Source organism: Martes martes, assembly GCF_963455335.1.
Source record: "Martes martes genome assembly, chromosome: 10".
Classification (NCBI taxonomy): Eukaryota; Metazoa; Chordata; class Mammalia; order Carnivora; family Mustelidae; genus Martes; species Martes martes.
This window is the reverse complement of record NC_137898.1, coordinates 58,882,678-58,910,380: the sequence shown is the minus strand read 5'-3', so window position 1 is coordinate 58,910,380 and position 27,703 is coordinate 58,882,678. Positions and strand designations below refer to the sequence as shown.

General features: G+C 37.6%; 1 protein-coding gene across 2 annotated transcripts in view; it reads left to right on the top strand.

Annotated features, from left to right (window-relative positions):
* Positions 1-27,703, top strand: part of FCHSD2 (FCH and double SH3 domains 2) — a 289,905-nt gene that overhangs the window by 160,325 nt on the left and 101,877 nt on the right. For both annotated transcript variants that reach the window (XM_080816044.1, XM_080816045.1), the window contains exons 7-8: positions 835-889; positions 2,457-2,585. In XM_080816044.1, coding sequence (XP_080672170.1) covers positions 835-889; positions 2,457-2,585 — 184 coding nt within the window. The remainder of the gene's footprint in view (positions 1-834; positions 890-2,456; positions 2,586-27,703) is intronic.

Here is a 27,703-nt window from a genome sequence, read left to right as displayed (position 1 = left end):
AATCACCATGACACTGCAGTCAAGACAAACATTGCAGCTTCAAAAATCACTGGTCGGTCGTGGGAGTGTTGTTATTCCTTACTGTTTGTCTGTTGACTTTCTCCTTCTGTTTATCTCTAGCTGTTTGGGTAAAACCAGCATATTTTTACTACTGATTGTTAATTATGTTTCCTTCCCAAACTGAAAGGAATTGAGGAAAATAAGGACATCAGAATGGGAGAAGATTTAATAAAACAAAATCATATAGGGCAGAGCCCAAGGACTTTCTCACTGTGTTCCAAATACTATGGTAAGAGTGGAGGGAGCACACAGGCTGGGAGCCAAACAAGAAAGACTTTTCATGGGAGAAATAATGGATTAAGGACTTTGAAGACCCTGGGAATACCCTACTGTAGGTTGCATTGCAGGTGTTGTCACAGCCTATTGCACATGGCCCTGAAAGCCTGCTAATTTTGACCTCCACAGATTGGTTATCCCTGAGTTTCTAAACTAAGTGTGAATTTAAGTGTGTGTAATTGTATGACACTGGGAATCACCTATAATTTGATGACTCTTGTTTATTAGGAGATACCGATATATTGTATTTGCCGAATTGTATTCTTGTCATTCAGAATATCTTAATTAAATATCCCAATTTTCTTGTTGCACTACAGTATTCTTCCTGTAGTAAAGGAAAATAATCATTGCTCCTGGCTTTCTATTTTTTTAGTTCTCTTTTGGAATAGCATTGTGGAAAAGCATCACTGTTTTAAAAATTTGGAATTATAATACTAAAGATGTCATATGTAATTTGATAATTTTATTAAACATACTGTATTTTCTGTTTTATTATAGATCTAAACTTAGTCTTTTTCAATCAAGAATCAGTTTACAGAAAGCAAGTGTAAAGGTGAGTTTTTAAAAACTATTTCACAATTGAAAAACCTTAGCTTACTAAAAAAGAACTGGATTTTTTGAGGGTTGAAGTCAGTTGTTTCCACCTAATTTAGAAGCATTTTTAAAGTCATTAACTCTGGGAAGAAGTTTTCTTCCCAGTTCATGGGAGTTTTCTGCCTAGGTGTCAGCACTTTGGACACTGCTTGCTTCTCAAGATTGCTTTAGAGATAGGTTCTATACCTTACCTGATTAGGTAGCCTGTTATCTATAACTCTTAGTCCAAGAGACTTAGTCCTCGGGCTTTAGAAAATCTACAGAATTTATTTCATTCAGATTTACAGCCTTGAGCAGATGCTCTGGGCCAGATCCAAGTGAGATTTTCCTGTGGGACCATCGAACTGTCGAATACCTGATAAGTAAGTTTAGTGACCCGCCTTTGGCTGTCAGGATCCCAGCCAGCATACTACTCTTTTGGCACATGAGGAATGCTGATTTTTAAATTTTTAAAAAATTTTTATTTTTGAAAGATTTTATTTATTTATTTGAGAGAAAGAAAGAGAGAAAAAGAGAACATAAACGGAGAGGGGGGAGAGGCAGAGGGAGAAGCAGACTCCCGAGAAGCAGGGAGCCTGATGTGGGACTTGATCCCAGGACCCTGCAATCATGACCCAAGCCAAAGGTAGACACTTAACCAACTGAGCCACCCAGGTACCTGGAATGCTGATTTTTTTTTTTAAAGATTTTATTTATTTGAAAGAGAGAGGTCACAAGTAGGCAGAGAGGCAGGCAGAGAGAGAGGAAGGGAAGCAGGCTCCCTGCCTAGCAGAGAGCCGGATGCGGGACTCGATCCCAGGACCCTGAGATCATGACCTGAGCTGAAGGCAGAGGCCTAACCCACTGAGCCACCCAGGCACCCCCCTGGAATGCTGATTTTTTAAAAAAAAGATTTTCTAACTCATAGCAGATTTACCCATGTCTTTGAAAAGTAGGTACTTACTTAATTTGGGAACCTTTATTTTCCCATCCAAATAAAATGAGCAGAATACTTTGAAGTATTTTGAAAAGCTTTGAAAGTATGTTAAGTGTAAATAACATGTGAAAACACTCTTGGGGTGCCTGGGTGGCTCAGTTGGTTAAGCGACTGCCTTTGGCTCATGTCATGATCCCAGGATCCTGGGATCGAGCCCCACATCAGGCTCCCTGCTCGATGGGGAGCCTGCTTCTCCCTCTCCCTTGCTGCTCTGCTTGCTTGTGCTCTCTTTCTGTCAAATAAATAAATAAAATCTTAAAAAAAGGGACGCCTGGGTGGCTCAGTTGGTTAAGCCGCTGCCTTTGGCTCAGGTCATGATCCCAGAGTCCTGGGACCGAGGCCCGCATCACCATGTGTAACAGTTGTAATCATTATTTAATTCCTCAATAGTGTTGAATATTTTTATATGCAAATGAATATTTCTCCATATGGTTACCTTTACTCTTGTTGGGGAGCCATTAATTGCCATTAATTGCCAGCTAAGAATGGTATCCTCATATATCTTACAGTGCAATATCAGTTTGTGTTTTTCTCTTTCACTATGTTTTAGTTAAAAGCCCGGCGATCTGAGTGTAATTCTAAAGCTACCCACGCAAGGAATGATTATCTTCTTACACTAGCAGCAGCAAATGCACACCAGGATCGCTACTATCAAACAGATTTGGTTAACATTATGAAGGTAATACAGCCTTAATATCTGTGCTCATTTGTATTTTTAGAGACAAAACAACTCGTGAGTTGACTATTTGGTAGATAGCATTGAGTCAGTAGAATAGCAGCCAGGTTTCTTTGCAGTTCTTTGAACTATCCTTGATATTGTTTGGGTACCCTCTCTTTCAGGTAATTCTGAATTAATTTTTAATATAAGAAAGTATTTAAAGCCAAATCACAGTAAAAAGGCTAACTGTAATTAGTCTCTAGTAGTGGCAGATATTTACTATATAATGGTTATTAATATATAAGATACAGAATAAGATTTTTTTAAGGCTTAGATTTTTAAAATTTTATAATTTTATCTTTAATTAATAGGTAAACTTGTATGTTGATGTTTTATGATTTTGAGGTACCCATGAGAAGAAGAGAAAATGTCTGGTAATTATATGAAGATGTCTCTACCCTAGGTAGCGCTCTGAAATGTAGATAGATTGTATTATACTTTCTTGTGTACTCAAACTCAATTTGGTCTTTCCCTGTTTATACATGTATTTGTTTCTTTCACTTCCAATGAAGTGAAAGAAAAGGGTTAGAGAAGAAAATCTTTTTTAAACTTCTGCCAGATTTCACCTGTCGCTGCATAGAGTATACCTCATTTTCTTCTGTCTTCTTAAGGACCCAAACATTTGATTATTCTGTCTTTCTCTTATATTTTCAACCCATCCTTTACAAATATTATTCTTAATGACTATCAAAACACATTAATTGAATTGCTTGCTTTACAGATCAGAAGCTTTGAGAATGGGGATGCAACAGGAGTGGGTGCTCTTTTCTTCTACAGGGCCTCTGGGAAAGAGATAAACTCTGTCTAGAAACTGTAAGTTCTTTCCTTGAAAGTAGACAGGACATTTCCTGATACCTTCAGGGAAAAATGGGGGTGATAGAGTCAAACTGGGCTCAGAAGTATCCAGTTGCAAAATGTTTTCTTCCCTTTCTGTTCATTGCCTGAACTCCCCTTTTCCTAACTTCTATCCTGTTTTGAATTCCACTGGTTAGAACATGGGTGGTAAGAGAGACAAGGGATTGTTTTGACATCCCAGATGAGAGCTCTGTTTACGTTTCCCAGTAAATGTTAGACATAGAGGTTTAGGCATTTTAGTATCTTATTAGGTATACATAGCCCTTCAGATTTACAAGAACCATCTAGAGACTTGACCTCCTGTTATACCATGCTTTCTCTAGGGAAATATATATGTCTACTCAGTCTTAGACAACCCATTTATTAAAGAAGATACTCAATACAGTTTGCACTTAAAGTTGTGATTCCCTGTATACTGCCCACTCTTAAAGCTGTTAACTATATATTTCCCCTTTGAATACTTTAAAATGAACATACTAGTTAAGCAGCAGCAAAAATAAAATCTTTATGTTTTTTAAATTGAATCCTCAGGCTAAAAGACCTCTTTCTTGAAACCCTGTGGCCTTTAATAAACTGGGAAAGGTACAGTATTATTTTGGGGCTGTACCTTCTGCCCAATACAAAGAGGAAGTTAATGGGCCTGGCCAGCTCTCAGATTATATATCTTTGAACTTGATTTGAAGTCCTAATGCAGATATTTGATCGGCATTGGTTAGGTTATGCTTCAGATTACTCATTTCAATTGACATTGTAAGGTACTGGAAGGATAAAAATGGAGGCTAGAATCCTCTTTTGTCCCTTAAAAATAGACAGATGTATTCTCAGCTTTCATGTTGTGTATGTGTGAATTCATTTTCTTCCTCATGTTAACTCTGTAGTCTGCGATATTGGAAAACTGTCATCAGTCATATTGTTAGCTGCTGAGTGAGTTTCTATCATTGAATTGACAGTGGCCCTTCGTACCTTTCTTAGAAAAGTCTTGTTTTCTGAATTGTTGTTAAGGTTATGATGCCCTAGCTAGGATCTTTTTAAACAAATTCTATGGATAATTTTGAGGCAGGAGGTTTGATTCTTTGGTTTAATCATAAGCATTTAATAGTCACTTACAATGTGGTAGATACTGGACTACACTTTGGGAAGAAGCAGAGATGAGTAAGACACTCTTTATCTTCAAAGAGCTCAGTCTGGTAGAAGAGAGAGAAATATATAGGAATGATTACAAATTAGAATAATGAAGCCCCGCATCGGACTCCCTGCTCAATAGGGAGCCTGCTTCCTCCTCTCTCTCTGCCTGCCTCTCTGCCTACTTGTGAGTTCTGTCTGTCAAATAAATAAATAAAATCTTAAAAGAATAATGAAATTACTTATTAGTGGAAGACCATAATTAGTAATATTAACAAATATTCTTTTTTTTCTTTGATTGCTCAATATTACTCTGGCATTATCCTAATCATTTTAGGCATCTTATCCTTTATCATTTTTTTCTTTATCTTAGTTAGAATTCATAGTTCATTATTTAAATACCATTCTAGTCTATAAATGGAATGAAATGAAATTCCAACCCAGGATGAACCCAGATAACCTCTTTCTTTGTACCTGAATCCAAGTAGCCAAGTACTGCTGAAAACAGTCTTTGAACAGAACACATTTATGTTCATAAATTAATGTGGAACCAGTCTCAAATGGACCCTGAGCATTTGGGTCCATTTGGTCATTTCCTTGGTTGACTCCCTAATATTTTTAACATTTCTTTCAACTTTTTTCCATCTCAAACCTCGAATTTACCTCTTCTCTTTCACACTTAGCAAGTGGTCTTTCTTCCTAATTTACAGAGAAAATACAAGCCATTGCAAGGGAACTCCATTATTTTCCCAATACCTGCCTTCATGTGTGTTCAAGATTCCTCCAAGGAACCTCAACAGAGTTGTTTAAAGATGATCTAAAGATGTCTAAAGATGATCCTTTCACCTCGGTTTTGGATAATGCCTTTTCAGGATCAAAACAACTATTCTATTTTCTTACATATCTTGGACATTGTATTCTTAGGTTAAAAGTGTAGAAGAAAAAAAAATGCGAGAGAGTGAGAGCTAAGTTACTGTTTGGTATCCAGCATGGCCAGGTGCTGTCTAGGTACTTTAACTACCTTCTTTCATTTAGTTTTCACAACATCTTTTGAGCTAAATATCATTATCCCTGTTCTGCAAATCATATAGCAGAGCGTCAGGTTCAGTGAATGCGTATATATTCAGGACTTAAAGTTTCTGTGACTTCAGAGCCTGTGTTCTTTACTAGATACCACACTGTTTTCTACATTGCATTCCAATCTTCTTTTTTTTTTTTTTTAGCTTTATACATTATTTTATTTTTTGTGTGTTTATCTTATTTTCTTTAATTTTTTAAAAAGTTTTATTTTTTTTTCAGTGATCTAAAATTCATTGTTTATGCACCACATCCAGTGCTCCGTGCAATATGTGCCCTCCATAATACCCACCACCAGGCTCACTCAACCCTCCACCCTCCTCCCCTCCAAAACCCTCAGTTTGTTTCTTAGAGTCCACAGTCTCTCATGGTTTGTCTCCCCCTCCAGTTTCCCCCATCTCACTTCTCCTCTCCATCTGCCCATGTCCTCTGTGTTTTTCCTTATGTTCCACAAGTAAGTGAAACCATATGATACTTGACACTCTCTGCTTGACTTATTTCACTCAGCATAATCTCTTCCAGTCCTGTCCATGTTGATGAAAAAGTTGGATATTCATCCTTTCTCATGGAAGCATAATACTCCATTGTAGATATGGACCATATCTTCTTTATCCATTCATCTGTTGAAGGGCATCTTGGCTCTTTCCACAGCTATGAACATTGGGGTACAGATGGCCCTTCTTTTCTCTACATCTGTATCTTTGAGGTAAATACCCAGTAGTGCAATTGCAGGTCCATAGGGAAGCTCTATTTTTAGTTTCTTAAGGAATCTCCACACTGTTTTCCAAAGTGGCTGCAACAACTTGCATTCCCACCAACAATATAAGAGGGTTCCCCTTTCTGCACATCCTCTCCAACACACTGTTTACTGTCTTGTTGATTTTGGCCATTCTAACTGGTGTCAGGTGGTATCTCAATGTGGTTTTGATTTGAATCTCCCTGACAGCTACGGATGATGAACATTTTTTCATGTGTCTGTTAGCCATTTGCATGTCTTCTTTGGAGAAGTGTTTGTTCAGGTCTTCTGCCCATTTTTTGATATGATTATCTGTTTTGTGTGTGTTGAGTTTGTGGAGTTCTTTAGATATCTTGGATATCAGCCCTTTGTCTGTAGTGTCATTTGCGAATATCTTCTCCCATTCCGTGGGTTGCCTCTTTGTTTTGTTGACTGTTTCCTTTGCTGTGCAGCTTTTGATCTTGATGAAGTCCCAAAAGTTCATTTTTGCTTTTGTTTCCTTTGCCTTTGGAGACATGGCTTGAAAGAAGTTGCTGTGGCCAATGTCGAAGAGGTTACTGCCTATGTTCTCCTCTAGGATTTTGAAAGATTCCTCCCTCATGTTGAGGTCTTTTATCCATTTCAAGTTTATCTTTGTGTATGGTGTAAGAGAATGGTCGAGTTTCATTCTTCTACACCTGGCTGTCCAATTTTCCCAGCACCATTTATTGAAGAGACTGCCTTTTTTCTACTGCATATTTTTTCCTGCTTTATTGAAGATTATTTGACCATAGAGTTGAGGGTCCATATCTGGGCTCTCTACTCTGTTCCACTAGTCTGTGTGTCCGTTTTTGTGCCAGTACCATGCTGTCTTGGTGATCACAGCTTTGTAGTAAAGCTTGATATTGGGCAAATATTTATGCCCCCAATACGGGTGCAGCCAACTACATAAGACAACTGTTAATCAAGATAAAGAGTCATATTGATATGAATACATTAATAGTAGGGGATCTTAACATGCCATTCTCAGTAATAGATCATCCAAGCAGAAAATCGATAAAGAAACAAAAAATTGAATGACACATTGGATCAGATGGACCTCATAGATATATACAGAACATTCCACCCTGAAACAGCAGAATACTCATTCTTCTCGAGTGCACATGGAACTTTCTCCAGAATATACCACATACTGGGTCACAAATCAGTGAGAGTGAGATTATTCCCTGCATATTCTTAGATCACAATGCTTTGAAACTGGAACTCAACGACAAGAAACAGTTTGGAAGGAAATCAAACACTTGGAAGTTTAAGACCACCCTGCTTAAGAATGTTTGGATCAACCAAGAAATCAAAGAAGAACTTAAACAATTCATGGAAACCAATGAGAATGAAGACAGTTCAGTCCAAAACCTATGGAATACGACAAAGGCGGTCCTAAGGGGGAAATACATAGCCATCCAAGCCTCACTCAAAAAAATTGAAAAATCCAGAATATACCAGCTCTTTTTACACCTTAAAAAACTGGAAAATCAGAAATTAAGCCAACCCCACACACAAGAAGGGAAATAATCAAGATTAGGCAGATATCAATGAAATAGAAACTAGAGATACAGTAGAACACATCAACGAAACTAGAAGCTGGTTTTTTGAAAAAATCAATAAGATCAATAAACCACTGGCCAAACTCATCCAAAAGAAAAGAGAGAGGACCCAAATTAATAAAATTATGAATGAAAAGGGAAAGATCATGACTAACACCAAGGAAATAGAAAAAAATCATCAGAAATTATTATCAACAGTTACATGCCAGTAAGTTAAGCAACCTAGATGAAATGAATGCATTACTGGAAACCTATAAATTTCCAAACTGAATCAGGAAGAAATTGACAACCTGAGTAGACCAATATCTAGTAATGAGATTGAAGCAGTGACTAAAAACCTCCAAAAAACAAGAGCCCAGGACCTGCTGGATTCCCTGGAGAATTCTACCATTCAGAGAAATAATACCTATTCTCCTGAAGCTGTTTCAAGAAGTAGAAACAGAAGGAAAACTTCCAGACTCTCTTTATGAAGCTAGCGTTACTCTGATCCCCAAACCAGACAAAGACTCCACCAAAAAGGAAAATTTCAGACCAATATCCCTGATGAATATGGATGCCAAGATTCTCAACAAGATCCTAGCTAATACGGTCCAACAGTACATTAAAAAGATTATCCACCATGACCAGGTGGGATTTATCTGTGGGGTACAAGGTTGGTTCAACATTCACAAATCAATGTGATAGAACAAATCAATAAGAGAAGAGAGAAGAACCACACGGTCCTCTCAATTGATGCAGAAAAAACATTTGACAAGTTACAGCATCCATTCCTGATTAAAACATTTCAAAATAAAGGGATAGAGGGAACATTCCTCATCTTCATAAAATCTATCTATGAGAAACCCACAGTGAATATCACCCTCAATGGGGAAAAGCTGACAGCCTTCCCTACTGGCTGCTGGGAAGTAAGGTAGTTTGTTTCTCAAAATTCCTTTTTTTGTAGCATATTTTTGTATCATAAATATCAAAAATATCATAAGCTAATATTTTATAAGCTTGGGTAGTGTATTCTTAGTAGTTTGGATAGGGAAGGATGAAACACAGTGCATCAAAGTAGAAAACGGAAGGAATGTCCAGCTAATGAGAATTTGGAAAGTTTAATAATACTAGGACTAGATGATAATTGGGCAAAGTAATAAAAATTAAACATCATCTTTCTATGTGAAATAAATCTAGAAAATATGGCATATCTTTTGCAGATACTTGTTTTGGTTAAGTGAGGAGAAAGTCATTATTGGTAACCAAGTCCCTTACTCATACGGCTTTTCCAACTAACCTCTAATTATTCTGAGAGTTTCCTCATTCACATGTGGGATTATGGAACTCATTTTTTTTTTAAAGTCAAGACTCTTGGTTTCCCTGCCAAATAATTCTCTAGCTGTTGTACTTCTCTTTCACCCAGTGTTTGTTCACTTTATAAATTATCATGGAAGCTCCAAATCTCTGCTTCTATTACTTTGCATCCTCTTTCTTTATGTCCTCTTTCTTAGAGTAATCGTTTGGCCCAATTTTTATGAATATTCTATCAGCCCCAATTCTGTGTGTTAACGTTACCCTTACTATTATCCATGGTTTGCCTTTCCATCAGTGGCTACAATTTTCTAAACTGGAGGCAGCTCTTTGTTCCCTTGAGTAAGTGCCCCCTCCTAGGTTTCAGATGACAACTGCTATCAATCTGTCCTCCAGAGCGCTAAAGCTGCACTGTGCAGTATGGTAGTCCTTAGGTACATGTGACTGTTTTAAATAATTAAAAATAAGTAAGATCTTAAATTCTGTTTTGTAACCATAATACCCACATTTCAAGTGCTCCAGAACCTCATGTGGCTAGTGGTCACATACTGCTTAATTCAGATATAGCATATTTCCATCATCACGGAAAGTTCTGTTGGACAGCAGTGCTCTGAAGGTTATTTAGTTTTTACTTGTTTTCCTTCCATCCTTCTTTCTCTGGCTATCATCAAATCTGCTGATCATTTTTCTCAGTAACTATGACCATGATTATATATGTGTTATTTCAGAATTAATTGCTCCTTCGTTTGCACTCTATACTTGGCAATAAAACAGGGGTTGGCAAACATTTTCTGTAAAGTGCCTAATAGTAAATATTTTAGGTTTCTCTGTCACAACCATTCAGCCCTGACCTTGTCATTGACAACATGTAAACAAATGAATGGTTGTTTTCCGGTAAAACTTTATTTACAAAAATGGGTGTTGAGCTGGATTTGACTCACAGGCCTTAGTTGCCAATCCTTGGTATAGGACTTGAAACTGAGTATGAAATTTTCAAATGTAAGTACATTCAAAGGTTGATAAATACCCATTAACTCACCACTCAACTTTAGAAATGAAACAGTAACTAGTAAAATGGAAGCCTCCTATGTGACTCATCCTAAAATACATCTCTCTCATCCACCATGTTGTAACCACTTTTCTGAAGATTTATAGTGTATCATACTCTGCATCTTGCTTTTTGCCCACTAAATACTATATTTGTGGAATAATACCGATTTTTACCTTAGTTATTTGTTATCATTTTGCCATATAGTATTTCATTGTGTATGTTTTATAAATTACTTATTGATGTTCTCAACTGAAATGTTTGTTGGTTTTGTTTTACTTATAAATGAAACAGTGCTGCTATTAAATGTTCTTGTATATATCTCCTGGTATTCTTCTGCAAGAAGTTCTTAAAGAAATATACCTAGGAGTGGTGTGTTCCAGCCACTTTACTGAAGAGTGTCAGATTGTGTTACAGCTCCTTTTATTATATCTTTTAACATTGTTTGCATGTCATGTTAAACTTAACAAGTATTTCAGTGTGTACTGGTGATAGGCATCTGGGGATTCAGAGGTGAATTAGACATGATCCATACAGTCACTGAGCCAGCAATAAGGCTATAATTCTCTGGAGCAGCCCCAAAGGGCTTAAGACCTATGAGGTGGTGGATCCTTTCCCTTGCTTTATTGGTTATGTTATACTTGGCTTCCTGTGACACAGAAGGAGAAAATCAGAATGCTTCTTGCCCATTTTTTAAAGCAAAAATTGCCCAAATTATAAAGCAGTAATTTTAAAATATTTTTAGCATTTGAACAACTGCTACAAACTCCTGCATGGAATCCTTGTATACAAAGCAGATGAATTGAGGCCGTTTGGTTAAAACTTGTGAGGCTGTTTCCCCTTTGTATGTTTTCCCCATTCCCTCTAACTGTGTATGTCATCTTCTACTTACTTTGGGTTTGTGAGATATTACACTGAATACCAGGGCTCCTTGAAATAAAATTTGGAAACTGTTCTAAGATAGGATTTTCCAACTAGTAAATTTCTTGTATAATTCTAAGCTTTACCTAGGTGATTTCCTTGCTAGACGTTTTTAAAGTAATGTTTTAAAAATGTAAATCAGGGGTGCCTGAGTGGCTCAGTTGGTTAAGTGACTGCCTTCAGCTCAGGTCATGATCCTGGAGTCCCGAGATCAAATTCCATATTCGGCTCCCTGCTTGGCAGGGAGTCTGCTTCTGCTGACCTCTCTCCTCTCGTGTTCTCTCTCATTCTCTCTCTCTCTCTCAAATAAATGAATAAAAACTTTAAAAAAATGTAAATCAGATCATGATAATCTACTGCTCACATCCTCTAGTGACAACTGAATATTCTGGCTTAAGGACTTATCCTGGGGGCGCCTGGGCGGCTCAGTGGGTTAAGCCTCTGCCTTCAGCTCGGGTCATGATCTCAGGGACCTGGGATCGAGCCCCACATCGGGCTCTCTGCTCAGCGGGGAGCTTGCTTCTCCTCTCTCTGCCTCCCTGTGATCTCTGTCTGTCAAATAAATAAATAAAGTCTTTGGAACAAAAAAAACCCCAAAACTTTAAGGACTTATCCTGGCCTGGAGAATCAACAATAAATGAGGAGTACTAAAGCAGAGAATACATAAAACTACTTATGGGAGTAGTGTATAAGGTGACAAGAGGCAAAAGGAGAAAACTTAAACTGGCTCTTTAGAGTCAACTTTATTAAGGTATAATTAATATAAAATAAAATGCTTCTATTTTAAGTATAGTGTTGGTCAAGTATTGACACACATGTATATATCCATGTAATTGCTGTCATAATCATAATATATAGAATATTTCTGTCCCCAAAACTTCTCTCTTGTTCCTTTGCAGTTATATTTAGTTTGTATCACTATGTAGTTGATTTACTACATAAATCATGTAGTAAATCTACATGTAGTAAATTTACTACATATACTACATAATCTATTACATGTATTAAATTTACTACATAAATCAGCCCAAACTTAGAGACTTTAAATTATCTCCATCTACTATTTCATATTTTTTTAGTTTAAAAATCCAGGTGGGCTGAGCTGGGTCCTCTGCTTAGGATCTTACAAAGGCAGAACCTTGATTTTGATTTTGCCTGGACTGAGTTCTTCTCTGGAGACTCTTGAGAGACTCTATTCCCAGGGTCATTCAGGTTGTTGACTTAAGTCCTTTTTTGCTTGATGGCTATAGGCTGAAAGTCACTCAGGTTGCTTTCAAGGCCATTCCATATGACTCCCTTTATCTCCCAACCAGTGCGTAGACTCTTGTTCATGTTTTCAATCTCTGACTTTCTCTTTTCGTACTAACCACAGAGAAAATTTTGGGCTTTTTAAGGGCTCCTGTGATGAAATTAGGCCTACCAGATAATCTCTCTTTTGCCATATAACATAACATTATCATAGGAATAATATTGCATCATTCATGAATTTTCTCCACACTCAGATTATGTAAGGACAAGTGTTGTTGGGATCATTTTATAATTCTGCTTCCCTCCGCAGTCCTGTATTTATTTTGTTAAATTTATTCCTAAGTATGTCAATGTTACTTATAACCATTATGTTTTCATTTCATCTTTCAATTCTTTTTATTAATATCTAGAAATACAGTTGATTTTCATATATTGACTTATGGCAGTTACTATGTTACTCTGCATAACAGATTACTGTAAAGCTTAGTAGCTTTAAACAACACGGGTATTTATTTTTCCCTTGAATCTATACTTTGGACAGAGCTCAGTGGGGATAACTTGTCTCTGTATGTACCATTCCACATCAGCTAGAGCAGCTTAAAGGCTAGCAGCTGAATTCTTCTGAGAGTGTACTTTCTCCCATGTTTAGTGCTTGGTGCTCCATGTTGGCTGAGACTCTGGGGGCTGTCAGCTGGAGTTTCTGCACATAGCTTCTCTGTGTTGCCTGGGCTTCTTCTCAGTGTTGGGTTCCAAAGGTAAATTATGTGAGGAGGGGAAGGAGGCTGGCCAGGCAATATTGCCTTTTATGAAATAGTCTCAAAGGTCATACAGTTTCTTTTCTGCATTCCATTCGTCAAAGCAGTTACAAGGTTCAACCCAAGATCAAGAGGGGTTGATGGGATAGATTCTGCTTCTTAGTGCAGTATGGCAAAGTTTTGGAAGAAGAGGTGGCACCAGAAATATTGCTGTGACTGTTTTTTGGCAAGTGCAATCTGCTACTTGACCTTTTATCCTGCAGTCTTCCTAAATTCACTTATTCTAGTAGCTTTTTTTGTGGATTCTTTACAGTTTTAAATAACCATGATCGTGTCATAGTTTATTTCTGTCTTTTTTCTTAAAGATTTTATTTATTGCGAGAGAGAGAGAGAGAGAGAATGCACGCACACAGGCAAGGGAGGGACAGAAGGAGAGGGAAAAGCAGACTCCCCACTGAGCAGAGAGCCCAATGCAGGGCTCGATCCTGGGACCATGACCTGAGCCACAGGCAAATGCTTATCCAACTGAGCCACCCAGGCACACCCATTTCTGTATTTCTAATCTAGAAATCTTTTTATTTCTTGCCTTATTCTATTGGCTAGGATCCTTAGTACAATGGTGACCTGGGACACCCTGGGACCATGACCTGAGCCATAGGCAAATGCTTATCCAACTGAGCCACCCAGGCACACCCATTTCTGTATTTCTAATCTAGAAATCTTTTTATTTCTTGCCTTATTCTATTGGCTAGGATCCTTAGTACAATGGTGAATAGAAGTGGTTAGAGTTGATATCCTTGTCTTATTCTGAGATCTTTTGGGGAAAGTAAAAAACCAACTTTTAAAGAATTATTTTGGTAAAATACACAAAACATTAAATTCTCCATTTTAGTTTTTTTTTAAGATTTTATTTCTTTATTTGACAGATAGAGATCACAAGTAGGCAGAGAAGCAGGCAGAGAGAGAGAGAGGAGGAAGTAGGCTCCCAGCCGAGCAGAGAGCTGGACTCGGGGCTCGATGCGGGGCTTGATCCCAGGACTCTGGGATCATGACCTAAGCTGAAAGCAGAGGCTTTAACCCACTGAGCCACCCAGACACCCCTAAATTCTCCATTTTAACCATTTCCTTTTTTTCTTTTCAATTCCAGTATCATTAGCATATCGTGTTATATTAGTTTCAGGTGTACAATATAATGATTCAACAATTCTATACATTAGTCAGTGTTCATCATGATAAGTGCACTCTTAATTTTCTTTATCTCCTCTCTGGTAACCATCAGTTTGTTCTCTATAGTTAAAAGTTTGTTTTTTGGTTAGTCTCTTTTTTTCTTTGTTTTGTTTCTTAAATTCCCCATATGAATGAAATTGTATGGTATTTGTCTTTCTCTGACTTACTTCACTTCACATTATCCATGTTGTTGCAAATGGCAATATATCATTGTTTTTGTGGCTGAGTAATATTCCATTGTGTATGTTTACCACATCAATCCGTGGATACATGGCTGCTTCCATAATTTGACTATTGTAAATAATGCTGCAGTAAACATAGGGGTCCATATATATCTTCAAATTAGTGTTTTTGTATTCTTTGGATAAATACCCAGTAGTAGAATTAATGAATCATATGGTAATTCTGTTTTTAATTTTTTGAGGAACGTTCACACTGTTTTCTACAGTGGCTACACCGGTTTGCATTCCAACCATCAGTAAATGAGGGTTATTTTTCCTCCACATCCTCACCAACACTTGTTGTTTCTTATGTTTTTGATGTTAGCCATTCTGACAGGTATGAAGTGATACCTCATTGTGGTTTTGATTTGCATTTCCCTGATGATCAGTGATACTGAGCATCTTTTCGTGTGTCTGTTGGCCATCTCTCTGTATTCTTTGGAAAAATGTCTGTTCATATCTTTGCCCATTTTTAAATTGGATTATTTGTTTTTTTAATGTTGAATTGTGGAAGTTCTTTATATATTCAGATAGGTCAGATAGGTCATTTGCAAATATCTCCTTCTGTTCAGTAGGTTTTCTTTTAGTTTTTTTGACTGTTTCTTTGCTGTTCAAAAGTTTTTTATTTTGATGTACTCTGAGTAGTTTATTTTTGCTTTTGTTTCCTTGTCTCAGGAGATAATATCTAGAAAAATGTTGCTACTACTAATATCAGAGAAGTTACTACCTGTGCTCTTCTAGGATTTTTATGGTTTTCTGCCTCACATTTAGGTCTTTAATACATTTTGAGGTTATTTTTGTGTATGGTGTAAGAAAGTGGTCCAATTTCATTCTTTTGCAAGGGGCTGTCCATTTTTCCCTGTGCCATTTGTTAAAGATACTTTTTCCCATTGCATATTCTTGCCTCCTTTGTCAAAGATTAATTGATTAATTAATCATGGGTTTATTTCTAGATTTTCCATTTTGTTCCATTGGTCTATGTGTCTCTTTTTGTGCCAATACCATATTGTTTTGATTACTATACCTTTGAAGTATATATTGAAATCTGAAATTGTAATACTTCCAGTTTTGTTCTTTTTCAAGACTACTTGGGCTATTGTGACCTTTTGTGGTTCCATAAAAATTTTAGGATTGTTTGTTCTAGTTCTGTGAAAAATGCTATTAGTATTTTGATAGGGATTATTTTTAAGATTTTATATATTTGAGAAAGAGAGAGAGCATGAGCAGGGGGAGGGGCAGAAAGAGAGGGAGAAGGATACTCCCCACTGAGCAAGAGCCCTACATGGGGCTCAATGCCAGGACCTTGAGATCATGACCTGAGTCAAAGTTGGACGCTTAACTGACTGAGCCACCCAGGTGCCCTGTGATAGGGATTGCATTAGATCTGTAGATTGCTTAGTATGGACAATCAATCTGTAGATTAATAGTATGGACATTTTAACAATGTTTGTTCTTCCAATCCATGAGCATATAATATCTTTCCATTTGTTTTTGTCATCTTCAATTTCTTTCATTGTTTTATAGTTTCTGAAGTACAGGTCTTTTTACATCTGTGGTTAAGTTTATTCCTAGGTATTTTATTATGTTTGGTGCAGTTGTAAATGGGATTATTTTCTTAATTTTCTCTTTCTGCTTCTTCATTATTAGTGTATAGAAATGCAGTGGATTTCTGTATTTTGATTTTGTATCTTGTGACCTTACTGAATTCATTTATCAGTCTAGTAGTCTTTTGGTGGAGTCTTTAGGGTATTTTATATATAGTATCATGTCATCTACAAATAGTGAAAGTTTTACTTCTTCCTTACCAATTTGGATGCCTTGTATTCCTTTTTCTTGTTCGATTTCTGTGGCTAGGACTTCCAGTACATAGTTGAATAAAAGTGGTGAGAAGAGACATCCTTGTCTTATTTCTGATCTTCGGGGAAAAGCTTTCAGTTTTTCATCATTGAGTATGATATTAGCTGTGGGTTTTTCATATATGACCCTTACTATATTAGAGGTTTGTTCCCTCTAAACCTACTTTGTTGGCAGTTTTTATCACAAATGGAAATTCTACTTTGTCAGATGCTTTTTCTGCATCTGTTGAAATGATCATATGGTTTTTATTCTTTCTCTTGTTGATGTATCATGTTGATTGATTTGTGAATGTTGAACCACCTTTGCCCCTCAGGAATAAATCTCACCTGATCATGGCAAATGATTTTTTTTAATGTATTGTTGGATTTGGTTTGCTAATATTTTGTTGAGGATTTTTGCATCTGTGTTCTTCACAGATATTGACCTGTAGTTCTCTTTTTTTGTGGTGTCTTTATCTGGTCTTAGTATCAGGGTAATGTTGGTCTCATAGACTGAATTTGAAAACTTTTCTTCCTTTTCTATTTTTTGGACTATTTTGAGAAGAATAGGTATTAACTTGTCTTAAATGTTTGGCAGAATTCACCTGTGAAGCTGTTTGTTCCTGGAGTTTTGTTCGTTGGGAGTTTTTTTGATTCCTGATTCAATTTTGTTGATGGTAATCAGTCTGTTCAAGTTTTCTGTTTCTTCCTGATTCCATTTTGGGAGGTTAGATGTTTCTAGAAACTTACCCATTTCTTCTAGGTTGTCCAATATGTTGGCATATAAGTTTTCATAATATTCCTATGTACTCCTTTGTATTTCTGTGGTGTTGGTTGTTATGTCTCCTGTTTCATTTCTCATTTTGTTTATTTGAGTCCTCTCTCTCTCTCTCTCTCTTTTTTTTTTTTTTTTGATGAGTCTAGCTAAAGGTTATCAATTTTTTTGATCTTTTCAAAGAACCGGCTCCTGGTTTCATTGATCTGTTTTCTTCTTTTTTACTTCTATTTTGTTTGTTTCTGCTCTCTTCTGTATTATTTTCTTCCTTCTACCGGTTATGGGTTTTACTCTTTTTTTAGCTCTTTTATGTGTAAAATTAGGTTGTTTATTTGAGATTTTTCTTGCTTCTTGGGATAGGCCTGTATTGCTATAAACTTCCCTCATAGAACAGCCATTACTGCATCCCAAAGGTTTGGACCATTGTGCTTTCATTTTCATTTTTCTCTGTGTATTTTTTTATTTCCTCTTTGATTTCTTGATTGACCCATTCATCGTTTAGCAGCATATTAGTTAACGTCCATGTATTTTTGTTCTTTCCAGATTTTTTTCTTGTGGTTGACTTCTCATTTCATAGTGTTGTGGTCAGAAAAGGTGAATGATAAGACTTTGATCTCTGAATTTCTTGAGACTTATTTTGTGCACTAAAATGTGATCTGTTCTGGAGAATGTGCCATGTGCACTTGAATGTATATTCTGCTATTTTAGAAGGAATGTTCTGTGTATATCTGTTAGATCCATCTAGTCCAATGTGTCATTCAAAGCCACTGTTTCCTTACTGATTTTCTGTTTGGATAGTATATCCATTGATGTAAGTGGGGTGTTAAAGTCCACTACTGTTACTGTATTACTATCGTTTACTTCCTTTATATTTGTTATTAACTGCTTTATATATTTGTGTGCTCCCACATTAGGCGTATAAATATTTACAATTGTTATATCTTCTTGTTGGATTGTTCTGCTTATGACTATATAGTGTCCTTCTTTTTCTATTTTTACAGTCTTTGTTTTAAAGTCTATTTTGTGGGGTGCCTGGGTGGCTCAGTTGGTTAAAGCCTCTGCTTTCGGCTCAGGTCATGATCTCAGGGTCCTGGGATCGAGCCCCACATTGGGCTCTCTGCTCAGCAGGGAGCCTGCTTCCCCATCTCTCTCTGCCTGTCTCTCTGCCTACTTGTGATCTCTGCCTGTCAAAATAAATAAATAAAATATTTAAAAAAATAAAGTCTATTTTGTCCAGTATAAGTATTGCTACTCTGGCTTTCTTTTTCCTTCCATTTGCATGATAAATGCTTTTCCATCCCCTCACTTTCAATTTGCATGTGTATTTATGTTTGTTTTGTAGTTCTTGTTTGTCCCTTTCGTCTCTTGTTCTCTTTTCTCACGGCTTGCTGGCTTTATGTAGTGGTATAATTGGATTCCTGTCTATTTTTTGTGTGTCTATTAGTGGTTTTTGATTTGTAGTTATCATTAAGTTTGTATATAAAAACTTCTGCAAAGAGTAGTCAATATATTAAGTTAATGGTCCTTTAAGTATGAACTCTTTTCTTTTTCTTCACGTTTTTATTTAAATTCCAGTTAGTTAATATACAGTGTAATATTAGTTTCAGATGTAGAATTAGTGATTTAACACTTCCATACAATATCCAGTAACTATCACAACCAGTGCACTCCTTAATCCCCATCACCTATTTAACCTATCCCCCCACCTTTTTCCCTGCTTATAACCGTCAGTTTATTCTCTATAATTAGGAGTCTGTTTCTTGGTTTCCTCTCTCTTTTCTCTCCCTGTGTTCTTTTGTTTTGTTTCTTAAAGTTCCACATATGAGTGAGATTATGTGGTATTTGTCTTCCTCTGACTGACTGGATAGCAACATGCAAAAGAACGAAATTGGATCACTTTCTTACACCATGCACAAAAATAAATTCAAAATGGATTAAAGACCTAAATGTGAACAGGAAACCATTAAAATCCTAGAGGAAACACAGGCTGTAACCTCTTTGACATTGGCTATAGCAACTTCTTACTAGGTATGTCTCCTGAGGCAAGGGAAACAAAAGCAAAAATAAACTATTGGGAACTTCATCAGAATAAAAAGCTTCTGCACAGCAAAGGAAACAATCAACAAAACTAAAAGTCAGCCTACAGAATGGGAGAAGATATTTGCAAATGATATATCTGATAATACCCAGAAACAAATAATCCAGTTAAAAAATATGCAGAGGATATGAATAGACATTTTTCCAAAGAAGACATACAGATGGCCAGTAGACACATGGCCTTCACATTTTAGATATGTGGTGTTATAATTTACATCTTTTTGTTTTGTGAATCCCCTGACTGATCTTTATAGATACACTTAATTTTACTGCTTTCCTCCTTCCTACTTTTCCTCCTTTAACTTACGTTGTTTGCTTTGCACTCAGAGTCCCTTTTAACATATCTTGTAGAGCAGGTTTACTGGTTATGAATTCCTTTTAACTTTTGTTTGTCTGGGAAACTCTTTATCTCTCCTTCTATGCTGAATGATAGCCTTGCTGGATAGAGTGTTCTTGGCTGCAGATTTTTTTCTTTTATCACTTGAATTAAATCATGCCACTCTCTTCTGGCCTACAGAGTTCCTGCTAAAAAATCAGCTCATAGCCTTGTGGGATTTCCCTGATATGTAACTCTTTTGTTTTCTCTTGCTAGTTTTAAAATTCTCTTCTTATCACTACTTTTTGCTGCTTTTTGTAACTATGTGTTTTGGTGTGGACCTTCTTCGGTTGATTTTGTTGGGGGCTCTCTTTGTCTCTTGGATCTGGATTTCTGTTTCCTTCTCCTGATTTGGGACGTTTTCAGCTATTATTTCTTCAAATAAATTTTCTCCTTCCTTTTTTCTCTCTTCTTCTGGGATCCCTATAATGTGAATGTTATTATGCTTGATGGTGTCCCTTGTTCAGTTTGATTGCTTTCCATCACTTACTCCTCCTCCAATTCCATGATCCATTCTTCTGCTTCCTCTGGTCTACTATTTATTTTGTTTAGTGTATTTTAAATTTCAGTTATGAGTTCTTGATTTCTGACTGATTCTTTTTTATGTTTTCTATCTCTTTGCTAAGGATTTCACCAAGGTCCTCCACTCTTTTTCAAATCTAGTGAGTGTCTTTATGATCATTACTGTAAATTATCTGTCAGTCATATTACTTATCTCCATTTTGTTTAGGTCTCTCCTTATGATTCTGTCCTGTCCTTCCATTTCAGACATACTTCTCCATCTTCTCAATTTGTCTAACTCTCTGTATCTGTTTCTTTGTGTTAGGAAAGTTAGCTACTTCTCCTGCTGTTGAAAGTAGTGGTCTTAGAAAGAAGAGATCCAGTAGTGCCCTGTAATGCAATGTCACCTTTTCACCAGCACCTGGTACTTTAGGGGTATCTGTGTATATTGCACATGCCATACCCTTGTGGATAAATTGCTTTTACCTTCAGTCAAGTCATCTACAATGGCTCTCTTTGCCTGTAGTGGGCAGGATTTGGTCTCTGTGTAGTGGGCCAGTCTTGGATCACTTTGGGCTTCAGTTGAGTTGGACCAGCCATTTGCTAGAGATAAATAGCACTGAAGTGCAGGGCACTTTCCCTGTACTGTCCCCTGAGAAGCTTTTGTTGGTGGGTAGGGCCTGCAGTCAGACAGATAGCTGCCCCAGCCCACTGTTGGGACCACAGGCTGACTAGTGTATGTGGTTTTCTTCTACCATCACTGGAATAGCAGTCACTTGGGACTGGTACTGGCCCTTGTCGGCACTTCTTGGTCACTGCTAGGCTTGCGGCAACACTTTGAATGGGATTCAACCCAAGGTGTACTGGAAGGAGGCAGATTTGCAAGGGAATATAGGGGAGAGGTGTTAGCAAAGTTTACACAGGTCTGTGAGGGAGATGCAGCTATCCAGAACTCTTGCCAAGACCGGCCTGGTTTGAGGGGGCAGATCTACAGAAGCGAGGGGGAAAGCATTCTGGTAGCAAGCTAGGTGGAGAGTGTTAGCACTGAAATGGTTCTGCAGTTTTCCATGCATCTAGGCTAGGGGAGGCACATGGCATCCACCAGCTCTTTCATTCTTATAGAGGTATTCCAACAATCCCTGCCCCTCCAGTGCATGCTCAGATTTGTAAATAACCATTCCCATGTACCCCCAGATATTTCTCAAATTGCTGTTTCTATGCTGTATCTCAGGGCTTCGTGCTATTTCTTTAGAGGTGGGGATTCAGTATTTTCTTGCCCTCAGGCTTTCCCAGAGCTGAGCCCACTGATATTTTTAAAGTTCCAGGTGTTAATTTAAGCCTTGCTGATTATAAGAACTCAGAAATTAGGCCCCTTTGGTTTTCAAAGCGAAAGATGTTATGGGGATTTGTCTTCCCCACTTGGGTGCCCTGTGCCTGGGGTGTTTGGTGTGAGGGTTTGTCTCTCTACCCTCTCCAGCCCGCAGCATCCCTCCCATGGATAGCTCCATGGATCTGTTTAGCTCCCAACTGTGTCTCCACTCTCCCTGCCCTCTTTGATGTGTCCCTTACATTTAGCTGTAGAGAGTTCTGCCAGTCTTCGTGTTGTTTTCTGGATTGTTTACACTGATGTGGGATCTTACCTAGTTTTATCTGCGGGATATGGTGAGCTGAGGATCCTCCTACTTGGCTGTCTTCCGCAGAAGTCTGATAGGGACCTAACCATTTCTATATATGCAGTTCATTGGCATTAGGTACATGTACAGTGTTATGCAACTATCACCACCGTCCATCTCCAGAACTTTTTCATCTTCCCAAACTGAAACTCTAAATGATAACTCCCCATTCCTTTCTCCTTCTGACCCCTGAAAACCACTATTCTACTTCCTATATATGAATCTGACTAATGTTAAGTATCTCATATAAGTGGAGTCATACAGTATTTGTCCTTTTATGTCTGCTTTATTCCACTTAGTGTAATGTCTTCAAGATTCATCTATGTTATAGCACGTGTCAGAATTCCACTCATTTTTTAAAAAGATTTTATTTATTTATTTGACACAGAGAGAGAGAGATCACGAGTAGGCAGAGAGGCAGGCAGAGAGAGAGAGAGAAAGAGAGGAAGGGAAGCAGGCTCCCTGCTGAGCAGAGAGCCTGATGCGGGGCTCGATCCCAGGACCCTGGGATCATGACCTGAGCCGAGGGCAGAGGCTTTAACCCGCTGAGCACTTTATGAATCCTTGCTGTCAGGGACCTTACAAATTAGAAGTAGAACTAAGACATCTACGTAAGAAGACATCCAGCTACAATTGGATATGACAATTGCAGTGACATGGCACACAGCAGGTGGTGATAATGTGCACGCCCTTGCTTCTTCCTCTTTCTCAACTCCATCTTCATGGGAGCGGCTGTGGTACCCATGGTTCAGTAGTGGACATGTAGCTTTGTTCTTTCCCAGGAGCTGCACATCCTCAAGGTGACTAGCCAGGAGATGCTCATCCAGATCAAGGCTCATGTAGCCTTGCTGGAGGGCATCACTCGAGAAGATCAAGTTGTGCTCCTGGCAGGCACACCCTAGAGGACGAGGCTACTGTAGTTCAGTGTGGAGTGGAGGCTCTGACCCTGGAAGCAGCCAGCCACAGCCTGGAGACAAAGTTCCTGGTTCCCTGGCTCTTTCTGGGAAAGTAAGGGAGCAGACTCCCAAGGTGGCCAAACAGAAAAAGGAGAAGACAGGCCAAGCCAGGTGGTGGATGCAGTACAACCAGCACTTTGTCAGTGTTGTGCACACCTTCACAAGAAAAGAGCCCCAGTGCCAACTCAAGTCTGTTGTAATCCTGCCTCTCCCCAATAAAGCCACTTAGTTCAGTCAAAAAACAAACAAACAAACAAACAAACAAAAAACCCACCACAATTTAAGAGCATGTAATAGTAATAGCTGTTATCTATGTAGCTTTTATTTGTTAGAGGGTTTACATTCATATTATCTCATTTAATCCTCAAGACAATCCTACATATGCATGAATAGCTTCCAGTTGAGTGTTTCTATGAATATAAGTGGTACAAATAGCTTCAGACCATCAAATCTCCCATGAATGTAAGATTCCTGACAGCAGATACTTTGTTTTGTTCCCTGTTTTATACCTACCACTCAAAATTGGTGATGAATAAATAGATTACTGTGGTCTTTCATCATGGAGGACCATGGGAGAATTAACATCTTAGATAGCCCTTATATGATGAGTAGGATGTCAGTAAGCTATGGTGGCTGAAGATGGGATTTCACAGGGATGGACTTGTATGAGCACTTATGAAAGTGATGTGTAGCGGAAACCACTGGTTCCATTGGTCCTGGGGAGATACGAGAGTATTTGCTAAGGCTACTAGCAGTAGAGTTGTTGTTGGTTGTATTTTTAAGATTTTTATTTATTTGAGAGAGAGCAAAAGAAAGAGCACAAGCATCAGGGCGGAGCAGAGGGAGAGGGACAAGCAAACTGAGATGACCTGAGATCATGACCTGAGCTGAAATCAAGAGTCAGATCTTGACCAACCAAGCCACCCAGGTGCCCCTAGCAGTAGAGTTTTTAATGAAGCTTTAAAATATTTAACTTTGAAGAAAGAATTCTAAAATGCCATTAAAGTAGCTCTTTTTTAAAAATAGGTTAGAATGTGGATATTTGACCATTTATTATCTTAGCTTTTTTATGCATTTTCTGTGAAGTATATTTTTCCATTAAATTCAATTATTTTTATTTTTTGCATATAAGTCCCATTTTCATATATTAGAAATATTGAATTGTTTTTACTCATTGGAATTGTGGACTATTAGGCATCCAGTAATTTTCCTAGATTCTGTGATATATTTATTGTTGTTATTAAAAATTTGAAGTAGTGGACATTGATGGCATTAGCTTTGGGGTTAAGAAAGGAAGTGATATGTGAACATACAGAATTTCTGGCCTTAGCAAGTTTTCTTTGTTTATAAATCACTTACCAAGACCTCTCCCTCTCTCTTTTTCCAACCATTTTGAAAAGGCAAATAGTATTCATTTTACTGGTATCTGGTGGCCTTTGATTAGATTCTCAGACTGATATAATGATGTAATAAAATATAATAGAGATTCTGTTCTATCACTGAGGTGCTTAGCTGTGACTTAAATTAGTCCCTGGCCAGAGACAGGTGTTTTTCTGAGCGTAGTGCCCTATTCCCATGGTGAAGGTCAGGTCTAACTTGTGTATTTGGTGATTATCTGGTATGACCAATGTGTAGGTTTTAAATTTTGTTCAGTAAAGCATTTAAACCTAAGAATTGTATTTCTTTATCACAAATAACATGCTATGGAGTTTACCAAGCTCCATTTTCAACATGGCTTTATAATTTCTGACTTACATGAATGTCAGGTAATTCTAATTGTTTTCTTATTAAATTAATCAACACAACCATATTTCCTTGATTCTAAGATTTAGAGTCTTGGAATTTTTTAAAGATTTTATTTATTTAGAGAGTGAGGTAGGGGGAGTGGAGAGAGGGACAGAGGAAGAGAGAAAATCTAAAGCAGACTCCACACTGAGTGCGGCGCCCAACCTGGGGCTCAATTCCACAACCGTGAGATCATGGCCTGAGATGAAACCAAGAGTTGGATGCTCAACCAACTGAGCCACCCGGCTGCCCCCTAAGATTTGGTTTTTAAAAAACTTGTAATGTTTTTTATCAGCAGTGCATCTAACATTTTGCGATGTCTTAAAGAAAAAGAGAGTTTTTCCCAAATTTCCAGCTTGTACAAGGCACAGACGAAGAAGGCAAAAAGATTTTTGATAAAAAATCTACCTTCAGAGGGTACCTGGGTTGTTCAGTCAGTTAAGCATCCAACTCTTAATTTTGACACAAGATGTGATCTCAGGGTCATGAGATTGAGCCCTGCGGTGGGGTCTTCATTCTGGACATGGAACCTGCTTGGGATTTTCTCCCTCTCTCTCTGCCCCCACAAACTGAAAAAAAAAACTCTACCTTTAAAAAATCAAGGAGAAGATTGGTCTTTATACATTTCTGTCTTTCTCTCTGTTTCTGTCAGACAAACTCTTAAAATTAAGTGGCAATTCAATTAGTAAGCCTAAATGCCACTCATCTTTTCTGCACAGTTCATTGATCTTATTTTTATTCTAAATGTAAATACCTCTAAGCCAAATGAAAAAAATTATTCTAGTATCCCAGAAGGAGTAGGTCTATAGATGAAAATAATAAGTGTTGGGATGTACCTCATTCTCTATTCATAAAGTTTTTAAAGGAAATAAGTAGATTATTACCATTGAATTTAATATTCTGCACTGGAGAGTTCTTCAAGTATTCATTTAGCCTTAACAAGTGATTATGAGGCTAAGTGATATTACCAAGTGTGCTCTTTCAAAGCAAATCTGTTTAAAAGGTAATAGTGTATATATACATGTGTATATATGTGTGTGTGTAATAAAAACCATGTTTTTCATGTAAGATGAATCCTTACATGAGACTTTAATGTTATTACCCAATAATTTTTGAAAGGATGACTAGTGGTCTTGTTTTTTGTTTTGTTATATGTCAATTTGTGGTATATCTTTTAACATTACTATTATAAAACCATTAAAACACCAAGGAGAGGGGCGCCTGGGTGGCTCAGTGGGTTAAGCCTCTGCCTTTGGCTTGGGTCATGGTCTGAGTCCTGGGATCGAGCCCTGCGTTGGACTCTCTGCTCAACAGGGAGCCTGCTTCCCCCTCTCTCTCTGCCTGCCTCTCTGCCTCTCCCTCTCTCTCTCTCTCTGTCAAATAAATAAATAAATCTTTAAAAAAAAAAAAAAAGCACCAAGGAGAAGTGTTGGTCAGAGAATGAAGCTCAGGTACACAGAAGCACAGCTGGATCACTGGATTGGACATGATTGGTCAGAAGCATCTTGACTTCTATAAGCGGGCCTTATGCTCATGGAGTAGTTCATGGCCTTTAATACTGCCAAGAATGTTTGTGGGACTTTCTAGAATTCCATCTCAGCACTGTCATTTTGAAAATGCGAATAAAACTTTATTTAGGAAACTAAGATTTCTCTTTCATTAATATAGTTAGAGATAAAATATTATTTGGCAAGAAGAGCTCCCATTCAAGGCTCCCCACTGAGACACGTGTGCCACAGTTATTCTAATCCTACTTGTTATTTGGCCTCTGGTTATCCTCAAGTATTATCTTTCAGTGAAAGACCCATCAAGACATAGCTACAAATAAGATAGCACAACGAACAGATGACTCTCTGGAAAGGAGTAACTCAATAAAAGTTTCAGGTCCACCTAAAGTTATTTTCTAGGAAGCAGAATTATAAATAACAGTTTCAAATAAAATGACAGAGATCTATTACAGACTATTGGGTCACATATTAAGAAGTCTTTTTTTTTTTTTTTTTTTTAAAAAGATTTTATTTATTTATTTGAGTGAGAGAGAGAGAGCACAAGCAGGCAGAGTGGCAGGCAGAGGCAGAAGCAGGCTCCCTGGGGAGCAAGGGGCCCGATGTGGGACTCGATCCCAAGACACTGGGATCATGACCTGAGCCAAAGGCAGCCGCTCAACTGACTGAGCCACCCAGGCGTCCCAAGAAGTCTTTTTATTTGTTCAAAAAGTAATTTTTAGAGCATCTGCACTGTACCCTTATTACTCTGAGGATAAAATGGAAAACCTCAAGATGATTTAAAGGGTGTATGGTCTCTGCTAACTTTATCTTTTAAAATTCAGATATAATTTATGTAACATAAAGTTCACCATTTTATTTATTTTTTTACTTCTAAAAAAATGTTTATTTAAATTCCAGTTAACATACAGTGTAATCTTAGTTTCAGTATACAATATAGTGATTCAGTACTTCCATAGAACCACCCAGTGCTCATCACAACAAGTGCACTCCATAATTCCTCTCACCACTTTTATTCAACATAGTACTGGATGTCCTAGCCACAGCAAGCAGACAAGAAAAAGGAATAAAAGGCATCCAAGGGGCACCTGGGTGGCTCAGATGGTTAAGTGTCTGCCTTAAGCTCAGGTCATGATCTTAGGGTCCTGGGGTTCCATGTCGGGCTCCCTGCTCAGCAGAGACTCTGCTTCTCCTTCTCCCCCTGCTTGTGCGCGCTCTCTCTCTCGGATTAATAAATAAAATCTTAAAAAGAAAAAGGCATCCAAATTGGTAAGGAGGAAGTAAAACTTCCACTATTTGCAGATGACATGATATTATATGTAGAAAACTCTAAAGACTCCACCAGAAAACTACTAGAACTGATAAATTAATTCAGTAATGTTGTGAGATAGAAAATCAGTGTACAGAAATCTGTTGCATTTCCTTTTTTTTTTTACAGTATGTCATTAGTTTTTGTTGTAATGTTCCATGATTCATTGTTTGTGTATTTACAG